At 45.9% G+C, this 17408-nt stretch overlaps 1 protein-coding gene across 2 annotated transcripts in view; it reads left to right on the plus strand.

Moving 5' to 3' along the window:
* ADPRH (ADP-ribosylarginine hydrolase) overlaps positions 1–10492 on the plus strand; it is a 31297-nt gene extending 20805 nt beyond the window's left edge. The window contains exons 1-4 of one of the 2 annotated variants that reach the window (XM_055260246.2): positions 497–839; positions 2687–3020; positions 6824–7184; positions 8005–10492. In XM_055260246.2, the coding sequence (XP_055116221.2) occupies positions 2723–3020; positions 6824–7184; positions 8005–8419 (1074 nt within the window). In that variant the 5' untranslated portion in view covers positions 497–839; positions 2687–2722 and the 3' untranslated portion in view covers positions 8420–10492. Of the gene's footprint in view, positions 1–496; positions 840–2686; positions 3021–6823; positions 7185–8004 lie in introns of those variants that run through there. The other variant, XM_055260248.2, reaches the window with a different exon arrangement.
* The last annotated feature ends 6916 nt before the right edge of the window (positions 10493–17408 follow it).

The raw sequence follows: 17408 nt of genomic DNA on the forward strand, positions 1-17408 counted from the left end.
TAAGAGGCAGATATTATTATTTTTATTATTTTTTTTTTTTTGAGACGGAGTCTTGCTGTGTCCCCCAGGTTGGAGTGCAGTGGCGCGATCTCGGCTCACTGCAAGCTCCGCCTCCTGGATTTACGCCATTCTCCTGCCTCAGCCTCCCGACTAGCTGGGACTACAGGCGCCCGCCAACGCGCCCGGCTAATATTTTGTATTTTTGGTAGAAACGGGGTTTCACCGTGTTAGCCAAGATGGTCTCGATCTCCTGACCTCGTGACCCGCCCGTCTCGGCCTCCCAAAGTGCTGGAATTACAGGCGTGAGCCACCGTGCCCGGCCAGAGGCAGATATTATTATCCCACTTTATGCGTGAAGGCCCAGAACCCTGGCAAGGGCGGCGCACTCAGTACACTCTTCCAAGCATCTGGGCACACCCGGTCCACTACAGTCCTACAAAGTCGGACGAGAGCACGGGCGAAGGCGTCAGCCGGGGCCACACGGAAGTCACTGACCACAGCCAGGCGAGAGCCGGCTTTCCGGTGTCGCCACATTCCGGGCACCAGGCTCTGGGCTCTTCAGAGCATTTGGGGGGGGCGACGGAGGTCCTGTCCATTGTCGCTTGGGTGCAGAAGGGCGCGGCGGTGCCGGGAAGCCGCCTTGGAGGCTCCAAGATTCGCTCAAACTCAGCGCCGCCAAGCGCAGGTGCGGGGGCGCTCGCCGCCGCCCTGCTGACCCGGGGACCCGGCTCCGCCCCAGCCCGCGCCCTTGCCCACCGGTAGCAGCCAGGCCTCTTTCCCGGCCCCGGGAGCCCGCGCCGCGCCCTTCGCTCGCGCGTTCCAGTCCAGGCTACGAGCAGGTACCGCGACCCTGGCCTTCGGCCCCGCGCTCCCCTCCCCGGCCCCTGGCGCGCTCCGAGTGTGGCGGGGCCGTGAGGATTCCCAGTCTTGCAAATCGTGGGAGCGTGTCAACTTCCCCGTTTCTTTCCAAAGCCGGGCATGGCCCGGAAGCAGCTGATCAGATCTTAGTTCTGAATGTATAGTTCGGGTACGAGAATGTGACCCGTGAAAGTTCAGAGGAGTTAATTACAGCGTTCTGAAAGCGAACGTTAAAGGGAATTTACAACCGAAAAAAGATGCCGGTCTTCTTCCCCCATCCCAGCTTGCAACTCACAGAAACACACATTAGGGAGGAGCCAGAAGGAATTACGGAAAGGACAATGAGGACATTGAGAGAGAGGGTATGGGGGGTTAAAGTTAGTCCTCAGAGGCCAAGAAGCGGAGCTAGTGTCTGAAAATCACAGGGCGGGACGGAACTTCCGGGAGCCTATACCTCCCCACTTCCCCCTCCAATTTACAGATGGGCAAACCGCGGTCCCGGGTGTCTGTTCTTCCACATTCTGTCTCGGCAGAGTCAGATCTAGTAGCCCAGAACCTCAGTGCCTAGGCTTCACTGTAAATAATAAACTATGTAAATAACATTTACAGATATCCTTTGTGAGCTCAGAAACTCAGCATTACCAGTAACTGGGTACTGGAACGCATCTATCTTCGTCGTTTACTCCTTCTCCAGGGGCTCTCCAGCCTGCATTCCATGGCCAACAGCAGTGCAGCTGCAGAGGCACTTCTGGAAGCCCCGTGACTTGAACTAGACCTTGAGTAAATAGGGTTTAGATAAGTGGAGAGGAGGGAAAAGTTTCACCTCTCGGCTCACTGCAACCTCCGCCTCCCGGGTTCAAGCGATTCTCCTGCCTCAGCCTCCCGAGTAGCTGGGACTACAGGCACGCATCACCATATCCGGCTAATTTTTGTATTTTTAGTAGAGATGGGGTTTCACCCTGTTGGCCAGGCTGGTCTCGATCTCCTGACCTCAGATGATCCACCCACCTCGGCCTCCCAAAGTGCTGGGATTACAGGTGTGAGCCACCACGACCAGCCAACTTTATGAAATTTAATTTATTTATTCCTAACAACAAATCCAGGAGGTTGTTACTTTTTAAAATCAGTGCCATTTTATAAATGTGGAGGCTCAGGCACCAAGAGGTTGCCCAAGGTAGGAAGGTCTGGGCTGAGGCTGAGTGGTGTGATACCAAGCATCCTGGCTTGGCTGGAATCAGAAGATTTGGGTTCCAGTACTTCCTCTCCTCTTGTTTTGTGAATTTAGCTTATCTGAGCCTTCATTTTCGTATCTGTGAAATGCATACTGTAATCCCTCCCTACTAGTGAGACAATGAATGTGCAGGTGCTTTGTGAACTACGAATTGTGACACTAATTGGAAGTGTTAAGCCTTGCACTTCTAAGGCCAAATCCCAGCTAAGAAGAGAAAATGATGAGCTGGGTTTGACTTGCAGAATTTAGTGGGCTTACTACTCACCAAGAGGCAAGAGATACAGTTGTAGTTATGATGATAGACTTCGGAGTCAGATGGACCTAGGTTGGGATCCCAGCCCTGCCACTTATTAGCTCTGTGACCTGAGACAAGTCACTGAACATTTCTGAAACTGCATTATCTCCATGATCCTCCATTTGCTCATACATAAAATGGGCTTTACATTCCTCATAGAGCAGTGATGAGGATTACATGAGATGCCACTGATACAATGCCTGCAAGTAGTGAGTGCTCAATAAAACATAGCTGGAGTCGTTGTTTTTTCTGATTCTTCTTGCTCCTCATCCTATTTCCTTTGTCTTAATTTCCCCACAAAGACACCCTCTGCAGAGCCCAGCAAGTGTGAGGGACTGATGGAGAAGTATGTGGCTGCTATGGTGCTGAGTGCAGCTGGAGATGCCCTGGGGTACTACAACGGGAAGTGGGAGTTCCTCCAGGATGGGGAGAAGATACACCGGCAGTTGGCCCAGCTGGGTGGCTTGGATGCCCTAGACGTGGGAAGGTGGAGAGTTAGTGACGACACAGTGATGCACTTGGCTACAGCAGAAGCTCTTGTGGAAGCTGGGAAAGCACCTAAGTTGACTCGACTGTATTACCTCCTTGCTAAGCATTACCAAGACTGCATGGAAGACATGGATGGGCGGGCACCAGGTGAGCACAGCCGGTGGGAGGTGCAAGGAGGGCAAAGAATAAAACAGCCTTGAGGAAATCATTAAGAATGTTGATGGAGATTTAAATAACTGAGACAATAGTGTTTGTAAATGTGATAAAAATAGAAATAACAGCCGTGGTGATGGCTCATACCTGTAATTCCAGCTCTTTGGGAGGCCAAGGTGAGAGAATCACTTAAGCCCAGGAGTTCAAGACAAGCCTGAGCAATATACTGAGACCCTGACTCTAGAATGGGGTAGCCAATCCCTGTTCTAGAGACAGGTACTTCTCCGTGGCCTGTTAGGAACTGGGGCACATAGCAGGAAGTGAGCGATGGACGAAGGAGCGTCTTCACCTCAGCTCTGCCTCCATCAGATCAGTGGTGCATTAGTTTCTCATAGAAGCCTGAACCCTGTTGGGAACTGCACATGTGAGGGATCTAGATTGTGGGCTTCTTATAAGAATCTAATGTCTGATGATCTGTGGTGGAACAGTTTCGTCCCAAAACCTCCCCCAACCAACCCTGTCCATGGAAAAATTATCTTCTGTAAAACCGGTCGCTGGTGCCAAAAAGGTTGGGGACTACCACTCCAAAAAAATTTTTAAAACATTAGCCAGGTGTTGTGGCACATACCTGTAGTCCCAGCTACTTGGGAGGCTGAGGTAGGAGGATTGCTTGAGCCAGGGAGATTGAGGCTGCAGTGAGCTAGGATCGCACCACTGCATTCCAGCCTGAGTGACAGAGCAAGACCCTGACTCTAAAAAATAAAGAAATAAATAGAAAGAACCTAAATCTCTCATAATTAATTAAGCTGACACATTTGCAACCATTTAAAATTATTCAGGGTGACTGTACTCAATAACAATGTATTGTATATTTCAAAATCACCAAGAGAGTAAATTTCAAATGTCTCACCACAAAAAAATAAGTGAGGCAATAGATATGCTAATTAGCTTGATCATCCCACATTGTTTACATATATCAAATCATTGCATTATACCAAATAAATGTATATAATTATGATTTGTCAATTAAAATATTAATAAAAATTTAAAATTTGCAAATAATATTTACTAATATTGAAAGGTATTATTATACACTAATAGGTTATAAAATAATATGTATGTTATGAACCTACTGTCCTTTAAAAAATAGATCTGTGGGGCCGAGTGCTGTGGCTTACACCTGTAATCCCTACACTTTGAAAGGCCAAGGCGAGAGGATTGCTTGAGTCCAGGAGTTTGAGACTAGCCTGGGCAACATGGCAAAAGCCTGTCTTCTAAAAAAATTTTTTTGAGTGGCCAGTTAAAAAAAAATTTTTTTTTTTTTTTTTTTTTTGGGATGGAGTCTCACTCTGTTGCCCAGGCTGGAGTGCAGTGGCACGATCTCGGTCACTGCAACCTCTGCCTCCCAGGTTCAAGTGATTCTCCTGCCCCAGCCTCCCAAGTAGCTGGGATTACAGCCATGTACCACCATGCCCGGCTAATTTTTGTATTTTTAGTAGAGATGGGGTTTCACCATGTTGGCCAGGCTGGTCTCAAACTCTTGACCTCAGTTGATCCACCTGCCTCAGCCTCCCAAAGTGCTGGGATTACAGGCATAAGCCACCATGTCCGGCCAAAAAAAAAATTTTTTTTTTAAATAGATATGTATTTCTGTGTTGAGAAAGGTCTTGAATACCATGTACAAAGATGTTACTAATTATATTTGGGTGATGGGAGTATTTATAGTTTTTTATTTTTACTTATTTGTATTCCTAAATTTTCTGTGATGAATAAGTAAAAAGAAAAATGTATATTTTTTATTTTTAAAGAAAAATGCAGCTGGGCACGGTGGCTCATGCATGTAATCCAAGCACTTTGGGAGGCCAAGGCGGGCAGATCATCTAAGGTTAGGAGTTTGAGACTAGCCTGACCAACATGGTGAAATCCCGTCTCTACTAAAAATAAAAAAATTAGCTGGGCATGATGGTGCACGCCTGTGATCCCAGCTACCCAGGAGGCTGAGGCACGAGAATCACTTGAACCCTGGAGGCGGAGGTTGCAGTGAGCCAAGATCTCGCCATTGGACTCCAGCCTGGGTGACAGAGTGAGACCCCATCTCAAGAAAAAAAAAATGCAAAGGGTTTTGCAGAGACTTCTGGCCACAGGTTTGCTCACAAGTGGTTCTTGCCCACTTTGGCAACTTGTTAGGGCCACTTGGGCCACCAGGTGATTTTCTCTGGCCCATCTGACCTACCTCTCCTATTTGAGGCTGCTAGGGCTGCCATAACAAAGTGGCGTAGACTGAGTGGCTGAAACAATGGAAATTTATCTCTCACAGCTCTGGAAACTGGAAATCCAAGTCAAGGTATTGACAGGCTTGGTTTCTTCTGAGGCCTCTCTCTTTGGCTTGCAGACAGCCACCGCCTCGCTGTGTCCTCACATGGTCTTTCCTCTGTGTGCATGCATCCCTGGTGTTTCTGTGTGTTCACATTCCTCTTCATATAAGGACACCAGGCAGATTAGATTAGGGCCTATCCTAAAGGCCACATTTTAGCTTAACCACCTCTTTAAAGGCCCTATCTCCAAATCGAGGTACTTAGAACTACAGCATTTGAACTGGGGGGACTCAGTTCAGCACAAAACACCTCCTGATGAAAGCTTCCCATTACCATACCAAGGGGCACCCCAAGGATTGGCTTTAGATGCCAATCTCTGTTCATTCTTTCTCAGCATCTGATAGCTCATCAGTTTAGCAAGTGGAAACTTTTTTTTGTCCACCTGTGCTGTCCATGAACATTGTTGTGAAAACACTGACCAGTAAAGGAACAGCAGTGCCACACTCCATCGTATGTTGCTGCCATCGCTTGGCTCGCATGCGTATTCACAGGTCCCCAGTAGGACAGGTCAGGGGGACGAGCCTGCTTACATCACTGTCACGAGGGGATAGCCAAGGCCCAGAGGTTCAGTGACTCACCAAAGACACATTGTTTCCCTGAATCCACTGCTCCTCATCTGAGCCCAGGGCTTCACTCTAGAATTTGTGGCCTCTTTCTCTCTTTTTGATGTTCAGGAACTCCAATTGTGAGGTTTCTGTTTTTTGTTTTGAGACGGAGTCTCGCTCTGTCACCCAGGCCAGGGTGCAGTGGCGCAATCTCGACTCACTGCAACCTCTGCCTCCCTGGTTCAAACGATTCTCCTTTCTCAGCCTTCCAAATAGCTGGGACTACAGGCACCTGTCACCACGCCCGGCTAATTTTTTGTATTTTTAGTAGAGACGGAGTTTCACCGTGTTAGTCAGGATGGTCTCGATCTCCTGACCTCATGATCTGCCTGCCTCCACTTCCCAAAGTGCTGGGATTACAGGCATGAGCCACTGCGCCCGGCCTAATTGTAAGGTTCTTATTGGACTTCATAAGGGATTGGGCTTTGGAGTCTGATGGATTTTACCCAGCCACTAACTAGCTGATTATGTGATTTTGAGGAAGTTTCTTAGGCTCTGAGCTTAAAAGGCTTATTTACTTAAAAAAGACAATAATATACTTCTTAAATTTGTTGTGATGTCTCAGTAATGACTGGTAAAGATTCAAAGTGTCCCTATATGAGTCTGCTGCCTTTATTAGCGTTATCTTGCCAAGGGTTATACATAAAGAAAGGCACATTGTTGGGTGGGGTTTGGAGTTTTGGGGCATGCATCATCATATTTTTTTGGCCCTCCCTTTCCATCAAAAATACTTGGAGATAGAGTTTAGTTATTTATTCCTGCTGGGGCCTTTGCTTTGGTTATGCTAACCCCCATCCCTTATCCGACTCTTCCCCAGGTAATGCCTCGGTGCACAACGCCATGCAGCTGAAGCCTGGCAAGCCCAATGGCTGGAGGATTCCCTTCAACAGCCATGAGGGTGGCTGTGGGGCCGCCATGCGGGCCATGTGCATCGGTCTCAGGTTCCCACACCATAGCCAGCTGGACACACTGATCCAAGTGAGCATCGAGAGCGGTCGGATGACCCACCACCACCCAACAGGCTACCTGGGGGCCCTTGCGTCTGCTCTTTTTACAGCCTATGCTGTGAATGCCAGACCACCCTTGCGGTGGGGAAAAGGACTGATGGAGCTGCTACCAGAAGCTAAAAAGTACATTGTCCAATCAGGCTACTTTGTAGAGGAAAATCTTCAACACTGGTGAGTCTGTAGGTGCATGCCTTGCTCAAACATGGTTGAATCTATGTGTGTACCTCCACCTGCACATATATGTCTTGTATTCAGAGATCACAGCAACCCTCATGGTTTTCACCGCCCAGCCCCCTTTCTACCCATCTGCTAAGGATTTCAAGTTCCCTTCCAGTAATGATTGTACAAAGTAGCCAAGTGGATACCTCAATGAATAGGGCAGCTGTGGTGTTTCCCTCTTACACAGGGATCCTGTCATTTTTGTGGCTATCCTATTCTGCCATGAATTTTCATGCCTATTTCCTACTTTCCTGGAATTTGCTTTTTCAGTGTTGTCTTGGTACACAAATAATATTTTGAAATCCTTGGTTAAAATGCCAGAGATAGGTTTTTCCACTAGCTAACTAATAAGTGGTAAGGCTACATCTTCCCCTTCTTGTGAGTTCACTTCACGTTATCTTTCTTAGTATAAAAAGAGGCTTTCTGCTGAAGTCACCCACAGTTGTGATGTCTTGAAGTTCCCCTTTAAAAGGTCATTACTCTCGACCCTCCCAGGAAAAACAAACCTGTATTTCTTACCCTTTAACTTGATATGTATCTCTTTATTTAGCAACAAGATCAATGCCTTATTTATGTAGATCCTTATGAAAAATGTATTGAATGAATGGTACTAATATAGAAATAATTTTGATGTTTAAAGAGTTTATGGTATTACTGCAAGAAGCCGAAGTTATGTTGGATGTTTCTCTGTTCACACATCCATCTGGTGCTTTTTGTTTTGACTTTTCACTTTAGTTTTTTCAATTGACTCTAGATTTTTTCCTTTCTACAGGTCCTACTTCCAAACCAAATGGGAAAATTACCTAAAACTTAGAGGGATTTTGGATGGAGAATCAGCCCCTACCTTCCCTGAGCCTTTCGGTGTGAAGGAGAGGGATCAGTTCTACACCTCCCTGAGCTACTCTGGCTGGGGTGGCAGCAGTGGGCACGATGCCCCCATGATTGCCTACGATGCTGTTCTTGCTGCAGGAGACTCCTGGAAGGAGCTTGCCCACCGAGCCTTTTTCCATGGTGGAGACAGTGATTCTACAGCTGCCATTGCTGGCTGCTGGTGGGGAGTTATGTATGGTTTTAAAGGAGTGAGTCCCTCCAACTATGAGAAACTAGAATACAGAAACCGGCTGGAAGAGACAGCTAGGGCTTTATATTCTCTCGGGTCAAAAGAAGACACTGTAATTTCTCTTTAGGGAGATGTGATATTCACTTCTGATGGGTTCTTCTTTTTTGTATTTCCTTTTCTGCTATTTCTTTTCACTTTTTCCGAAGTCAAGAGTCTTAACCTTGTACTCAGGGAATTTTGAGGTAACAAGTCCCTTGGGCACCTTAAGCTCAGTTTTTTTCAGGCTCATCCCTTTTCTTACACTGAAGAGTCTTTTAGCTCAATTGATAGGGTCAGTGTCTCGCAAGCAAAAAATCTCATGACCTCATATCTGAGTCTTCATTTTCATCGTCTACTTGTTCTAAAAGTTTTTTCTGTTTGTCTCAAGTTGGGTTCCCACAAAGTGGACTTTGAGACAAAGATCTGAATGCAAGCAGTTTATATGGGAGATGATTCCAGGAAATACTGATATGAGAATGGGGAAATGAAACCAGGAAGGGAAGGGAGCTAGTACGGGGTATGTTAATGAGCATGTTTCCACTGTGGGCAGCTGGCACTCTGCCATCTGAGTCCTCTGCCTAAAGCATTCCTCAGAACTGTCCTATTTGAAGGGCAAGCAAACCTGGGGTATTTATCCACTGACTTCCATCTGACACTGGTGGAGGACCACTGCCAGGGATGCTAACTCCCTGGTACTTCTTGGCTTGCCCTTTTTACAAACCAAACCTGAGTGTCTTCAGGTAAAAACTCGGATATACTTGCAGGGGCAAGCTGTAAAGGGCATGGGAACTGTGAGGGATATATGTGGGGTCCTAACAATATCTGCTAGGCTGGTCTACCTCCTAAATATACTCTGAATCTATCACCTCTATTACCTTCTTGCACTGAGGATTTTTCAGCTGGATTTCTGCAATCCAAGCTACTCAAGTCTGGGAGATGCTGCTCTGAGCTGCTCTCAGTACTGTCCTCATCATGGCAGTTAACACATTACCAATTTTGTTATTGTCTATTTGCTTGTTTGCATTATTTCTAGAAAGAAGCTAGCACAGTACTTGGGCAGCCAATAGGCATTAATCAGTATCTATTGAGTGTTATGAACTAGCCTCCTAGCTCGTGCTTCCCTCATTACCCTCCAGAGTTATATTTACGAATAACAAACTGACCATGCTAAACTAATCATGGTCTAATCATGTTCCAATGAATACATCACCCTTTCTTCATTTCTTGATGCTCTTCCCAATCCTTGTCTACCTGATAATAAATTCTTACTTGTCCTTCAAGACCCAACTCAGATAGATAGAGCTTCCTGGGTGAAACCTGCTTTGATTGTTCAGGCACTTGGCCACCTTCTCCTCACTCCTCCCACAGCCTTCTGTCCTGGCCTTGTCATCACATCAATCCTGTTGTGTGGTGCTGTGTGTCTTCTGAGTCAATCCTAGGCACATGCTGCCCAGCAGATGTCCACCTGGGAAATGAGATGCCATCGTCACATTCATTTGGTCACCCTCAGTCCAGCCAGTGGGCTTGCTCTCATTTGGCCTGTTCTCAGGGGTGGGAAGGAAGAGCGTCCCTTCCTTCTCCTTTTGAGAAAACCACAGAACTATGACTCTCATGACTTTTCCTTTGTGAAATCCCTGGGTTTCAGCTGGGAGCAGTGGGGAAATGAGGTCTCATGATAGCAGTCCTGCCACCTTCTAGTTCATCCCATAGGAATGTTTTTCCAAGTCCTTCCAGTCTTTTTAGAATGTAGTGGAGGAGGGTTGTGTGTGCCGCGGGGGGGGGGGGGGGGGGTAGGGGATGAAGGGAGGATCTTAGCATTTGTTGTTTTCTAGTGCAAGGCTTTAGCCACAATTGTAAACAACAGGAAAAAGCTCTTTAGAGATCCTATTAGATTTGCTTTGTCGATTGTCACTCTTCATCACAGGCACATTTCAAAAAAAGGTTAGACTTTCAGACTTCTTTTTTCTCAAACCTCAAAACTTCCACCCCAAACTTCGCTCTCAGCTGGTGACTTTGCTTCCTTATGTGTGTGTGTGTGTGTGTCAGAGAAAGAGAGAGAGAGAGAGAGAGAGAGAAGGGAGGATGAGAACGAATGGGGGGAAGAGATAAACTTTATGCATAACACTAGGGTAAATCAATAAAGATGGTCTGACACATTGTATGAATTTGCCATTCTTATCAGCATATTGAACAACAGAAGAGGTCATATGTGACATTTGAAATGATACTTTTTGGACCTGCTGTGTGATGCTGCTTCATTTGCTTTCTTTGTTAGCCAAGATTGCTACATGTTGTCTAGAAGTCTTGGCAATAGTTGTTTTTTGTTTATTTGTTTGTTTTAGATCTACAAAATTAGCATTGACCTCATTCACCCTTCTTCAAGATTCTCCAACCACCACATTCTCCATTTATTCTTCTTTCTGTACCTCTCTGGAGCGAGTAAACTTGCATCTTTTTAAAACAGCCACTGAGCTACTAGGACATTGAGGGGAAGGAATGGGGACTAACTTCACAATCCAACCAGGCTCCAGGGCCAGCTTCTCAACAATGGCTGCCTGGGGTCAGGTTGAGGACCCACAGGTCATTTAGATAGGGACTGGGGAGCAGCCTACCATCATTTGTTTTACTCTTTGGGCTTGGGGGTTGAGAAGAGTAACTCCTAGGGAGTAGGTGAGGCTCTTTCCATTTGGGGAAGGATAAAGAACAGAGGAAGAGAATTTTGCTGTGTGTCAGATCATTCACAACAACCCATTAATAGATGAAGAAATTGGGCTCAGAGAGGTTGCCATCTGTCCAAAGTCACACAGGCTGAGATGGAACTGGTGTTTAAAATCAGGTCTGTTTGTCCTATAAAGGATGGAAAAGAACCCAACCAAGGTGCTTTTCCCAGTCTCATGCAGCACTCACACTTCTGACACCCAAAGGTGTGAGAGTTGTTTCTCCATGCACCAAGCGAGTTTTTAACAGACACCAAGTGGGTGTCCTCTAATTCAATTCCGATGCTATCTTCTGGATGATAGTATCAGATTCCACAAGTTAAGGCACAAGACTGCCCCCTCCTCCCCCCCACCACTGCTTCAGATGCTGACCACAAGTCCCAGGTTGTGGCCTGTGCTTCTGACCAACCAGCTGTAAATCAGGTTCCCACAAAACCCCCCTCAGGTTTGATTAATTTTATGGAGTGGCTCACAGAACTCAGGAAAACACTTAGTTTACTAATTTGTTAAAGGATATTACAAAGGCTACAAATATCTAGCCAGTTGGAAGAGATGCATAAGGCAAAGCATGTGGGAAGTGGTGTGGAGCTTCAGTGACCTCTCCAGGTACACAACCCTTTAGGAAGCTCCGTGGGTTCAGCTGTCCAAATCCAGTTCTTTTAGGTTTTTATAGAGGTTTATTGTGCCAGCATGATTGACTAAATCATTGGCCATTTGGAATCAACTCAGCCTTGAGGCCCCCACCCCTCCCTGCGGGTCATGAGGTGGATGGGGACAAAAGTTGCAACCCTCTAATCACATGATTGATCCCCCTGGCAACAAGCCCCCATCCAGAGGCTATCCAGGAGCCCACCAAAAAGTCACCTCACTAGAACAAAAGATGCTCCTCTCACCCGGGAAATATCAAGGGATTTAGGAGTTCTGTGTCAGGAACCAGGGTCAAAGACCAAATATTTGAACAAAAGATTAGCACCCTTATCTACAAGGGTTTTAGGAGCTCTGCATCAGAAACTCAGGAGTAGAGACCAAATACATATTTCTTACTATATCATCATATCACAGTCTTTAAAGCCCATTTTCTTTGTACGCACTCTACTACACTCTAATTGTTAGCTGTTTAAGTATTAGAAAATCATTCCTTAGAGTCAAAATGGTGTAATATGGTGACAGTGTAAGCCTGTGCTCTCTTCACCTTCCTACAACTAAATGGTGATGTCAAGAGGAAAGGCTGGGTGTGGGTTTGAGATCCACATTTGGCAGCAGGGGAAGGGAAGGGACAGAGTGAGCCCAGGAAAAATTGTGAAGTGGGCAGAGAATCTTCATTCCCCTTCAGGCTCTTTCCCCTTCTCAGGCAGCTCCCCCACCTCTGCACTCATTTTGCCCCTTGGTCACTGTGGAGACCCCACCCGGTGCTTCTGACATGATCTAGACTTATCTGTTCGCACTGCGTTTGGTTATATCTGTCCCCACTTGCCAAGGTCCTTCACCTTTGTGGGCCTTGAGGTCATTGTCTCTACCAGCTGGTGGCCTCAGGCAAGTGACCCCTCTCAGGGTATTTGAGGTTGGAGCCCCTGAATTTTCAATACTAACTCCCAAAGAACATGAGTCTAAAATGGGTTTGTCTAACTTGGAGATAAGAACAAAGAAAGAATCCTTTGGTCTCCCAATCTACAGAGCTGTGGATAGAAACAGGTATTTACTAATAGAGAGCCATGCTTCAAAGCAGTGTTTCTAATCATTTTGGCTGGTATATGGACAACCCTCCTCCCCATTGTCAATGCCAGCAGGTGGAAGTGACATAGTCCACCTGTCGGCCCACTTCAGGGGCTGACTGTGTCTTCTTACTATATCTTCCTTCTAAAATACACTTTCTATTGGAGACTGCTCTAGTGGAAGTGACATTCTGGGGTGAGGTGGACTCTCTACTGTCCCTTATTCCACCAGCCCTAAATCCAGGAGACCTAGGAGGAGGGTGATCTGAAGGTGTGAATTTTTTCCTTGTTGCAAGAACATGGTAATTGCTATGTAATTAGGACTTAGAAAAGTTGTACTCTGTGATCTTTTCCAGAGAGCTGCCATTAAAACCCGGCTCTGCCACCAGATGCCTCCAAGCCTCAGGTTGCTCAGGACTAATATAAGTTGAGGCTAATAATGCCCACCTTGAGGAGAATGGTGAGAATGAGAGTAGGTAGCATAAATTCAGCGGAATGGATAAGGACCTATTGCTGGTGGTAGTTTTTCAAATTCAGATCCATGCTCTGCCACTTTGTGTAGCCTTGGGCAAGTTATTAAACCTTGCACTGCCTGTTTCTGCACGTGGAAAGTGGGGTTAATAATAGTATCTACCTTGTGGGATTGCTGTACATTTAACACAGCATAGTATCTAGCACATAATAAGCAGTTAAACAAAAAATGGAAAGAGATATATTAACATATACTATCTATATATTACTGATAGCTTTTAAAAAGTGTGCCTAGTGTCTTCTTCTTACCAAGCTGTCATGAAATGGGAGACCCAGGGAAATTCCCAGACAACCACCTCCCGTCAGTTTCTTCTGTCATTTGGGAAACTTTTGACACAACCCTGGGTACTCACAGGGTTTTCTTTCTCTTCAGCCTTCTCACAATACACCCTTACCATAATGCACACCCAAAGATAAGCCCTTAAGGTTCACAATTTTACTTTGAAGTTAGGTGATCTCAGGGAATAAACACTAAACCATTGAATTTTAGTATCAAACTGTCATTTTAAAGCTACAAATAATTTTCAGCCTTCTCAGCACTTGCAGGCTTGGCATCACTTGCGGGGTACACAGCTTCTCTGTTCTGGCAAAACCACAAGTGACCTTTTTGTTGGGGCTAATATAAAGCTGGTCTCTACTTATTCTTCCTGGAGAAACAGAGACAGAATATAGATGTTTTTAAATGAAAGCTAAAATAATGTGGTTTGGCATATTAGAGGCATGAAATGTTCTCTTTCTCCATAAGGTTTTAGACTGTCCTGTGTGAAAAGCAGGCTCACTGTGATTTGTCTGAGTCTTGGGAGACAGAACACCTATGCACGCAATAAGTTACAGGAATCTGGCTTATTACTTACAGCTAGGCAGCAGACAACAGAAGCCTGAAATTCATGTGAGCCAGTCCTCAAGACTTAGGAAAGCTGCCTGGGGCACACAGAGCCTCATCTGCACATGCCCACTTGTACCACAGTTGAGGACCCCCAGGAAGGCAGCCCACCCTGGGTTTTATATTCAAGGGAAACAAGAATCACTGAGCTAAAGCATTGAAGGATATCATATTTTGGGGGTGTGGGGTAGTGGGGGGATTGGAACAGATCCCAAGATGTTGGATTCCCAGCACATTCTATAGTTATTCTTGAGAACTATAAGCCAGAAAGCTGAAAGAACCAGGCCCAGTGCAAGACCTTGAAAACTGTCCTGCACTACACTTATATTTTATGACTTGTTCTGAGAAGGTGCATGTGTGTGTGTGTGCACGCGCGTGCATGCACCCATGTTCACATGCAGGACATATAGGACAGCAGGAGTGGAGAGACTCCATAATCGTGCTCTTCACCTCAATTTGGAATCTGGCAAGATTGGGCTTTCTGAAAATCAGGTAGGATAAGGGCTTCAAGCCATTTTGGGTTGAGCACTAAAATTGCATGACACATTCTATCTGATGGAATTCTATGCAACCTTAAAAGAAGAATGAGGCAGCTCCAAAGTATTTTGTTTAGCGTGAAACTCAATGTTCAAAAGAGTTTGCGTAAGCCTGGGCATGGTGGCTCACACGTAGAATCTGAGCACTTTGGGAGGCAAAAGTGGGAAGATGACTTCAGCCCAGGAGTTCAAGACCAGCCTGGGCAACATGGTGAAACCCTGTCTCTTTAAAAAAAAAAAGAAAGAAAAGAAAAGGAAAGAAAGAAAGAAAGAAAGAAGAAAGAAAGAAAGAGAAAGAAAGAAAGGAAAGAAAGAAAGAAAAAGAAAGAAAGAAAGAAAGAAAGAAAGAAAGGAAAGAAAGAAAGAAAGAAAGAAAGAAAGAAAGAAAGAAAGAAAGAAAGAAAGAAAGAGAGAAAGGAAAATTAGGTGGCCATGGTGGTGTGTGCCTGTACTAGCCACTTGGGAGGCCAAGGTGGGAGAATCACTTGAGCACAGGAGGCCAAGGCTGCAGTGAGCCATGATTGCACCGCTGCACTTCAGCCTGGGTGACAGAGCAAGACACTGTCAAAAAAAAAAAAAAAGTAGTAGGTCAAAAGAAGGGTGTAAAAATCTAAAAAGCATGAGTTAGAATATCTTTAGGAGGATAAGCAAGAAAACCATGACAATGCCTGATTTCTGTAGGATTGGGAAACTTGGGGGAAGGGGATGGAGATTTATTTTTAACCATGTTTTTGTATTTTTTAAAAAAGCATATATATGTAGACCTATTACAAAATACATGTTAGGCCAGATATGGTGGCTCACACCTCTAATCTGAATTCTTTGGGGTTGAGATGGGAAGACTGCTTGAGACCAGAAGTTTGAGATCAGCATGGGCAATACAGCAAGACCTCCATCTCTACAAAATAATTAAAAAAAATTAGCCAGGCATGGTGGCGGGTGCCTGTACTCCAAGCTATTTGAGAGGCTGAGGTGGGAGGATCACTTGAGGCCAGGAGGTCGAGGCTGCAGTGAACCATGATTACACCACTACACTCCAGCCTGGGTGATAGAGCAAGACCCTGTCTCAAAAATAAATAAATAAATACAATTAGCTGGGTGTGGTAGTGTGCACATATAGTCTCAGCTACTCAGGAGGCTAGCTAAGGCAGGAGGATTGCTTGAGCTCAAGAGGTGAGGCTGTGCTGAGCCATTATCACACCACTGCATTTCAGAATTTTGAACATTGATGCCCCGGTCCCTTGCTCCTTGTGTTCCCAGATCCTAGGAAAATAAAACCATCTGACTCCACCTTAAAATGAGTGAGTAGGACCCCCTCTCTAAAAGAGGGGTGGGAACTAAGCAGCACACCCTACCAGTTGAACAATGCCTTCCCCTGGCAATACTTACTGACCACTGGCTGTGTAGCAAGTACTGTGTTAGGTACTGGGATATCTCAGTGAGCAAAACAGGCCAAGATTCCGCCCTTCTAAGGCTGACATTCTCCTTGGGGGAGATGGACAGCACACACTGAATATGAATTGTGGCTCTCTCAGTGTCTCCAGGTAGAAGGGTCTCATCCTCACCTTCTAAAATATGTAATCTCACTTTTCAGAAGTATGAGGTTTAGTCCAATAAAATTCTTGCATATCTTGTTTCTCCTTGGCCCTCTCAAGCACTGTCCCTAGGCCCCTGGCCTATCTGAGCTTCAGTTTCTCCACTGGTGAAATGGACATGGCTATTGTAAGTATTAACAGAAGACTAGCGGTTCTAGCATGTGTATGATCACCAGAGGAGCCTGCTGGAACTGCAGAGTCCTGGGCCCAGTTCCAAAGATTCTTATTCTGTGTGTCTGGGGTGGGTCCAGCAATCTGTCCCAAGTCAACTGGATGGTTGTGAGGCAGGTGGTTCTGGAAGGGACCACTCTGACCCCGCTTAGAGAGCTCTGTGCTAGATGTTGGATGTGAAAGAAAGTGAAAGTGCTCTCTCAACGTCAGCTGTATTCATGCCATGCAGAAGGGCACCCTGGATTAACTATCTCTGGCCATGCTGTGGGTGGCCAGGAAAACAGCCCTCAGGTCTCCTGCTGTAGGGACAATGATTGACTGATGGCTCCAGCTGCTGCCTTCTGAATCTATCTCTGTCTTTGTGCTGAGGCTCACTTCGGCTAATGACCAAGCAGGTTGTGGCTGCTAATGCAGGCTCATTTCTACAAAACACAGATCTGCTGTCACAAAAGACTTTGGCCTGAGGAGTCCCCATTGGCCTGGTCAGAATATTCTAGAAACTGCGCTGCAGCCCGAGACTCTTCCTATGTAATCCTCTCTTTCCTGCCCATTCTCTTTCACAGGTATCAGATGTTCACCACCATCTAAAGGCTTTTCCTGCCTTCTCTAGTACCTCTTATTCTTTACAGGTGTTAGCCCGATAAATCTCTTGCATATCTTGTCTTATCTTGGCATCTTCTTCTCCGAGGACCTGAACTCATACACTTGGCTTGATCTCTAATATCAAGACAGCTTTCAGTAGTGACTTCTGCTGTGCTGCTACTTATTGCCACACTCCTTCCTGGTTGCAGCAGCACTTGAGCAGTGAGATCATGTGCACAAGGTGATATAAAGGCTAGCCCTTCCAAAATACTTGTATCCTGTGTTCAGCCACGATGACATGGTCCCAGCGCCTCTTCAGGAGTTGTTGCTGTAGAGTATCGTTGCTCAGA

Source organism: Symphalangus syndactylus, chromosome 21 (genome assembly GCF_028878055.3).
Source record: "Symphalangus syndactylus isolate Jambi chromosome 21, NHGRI_mSymSyn1-v2.1_pri, whole genome shotgun sequence".
NCBI lineage: Eukaryota > Metazoa > Chordata > Mammalia > Primates > Hylobatidae > Symphalangus > Symphalangus syndactylus.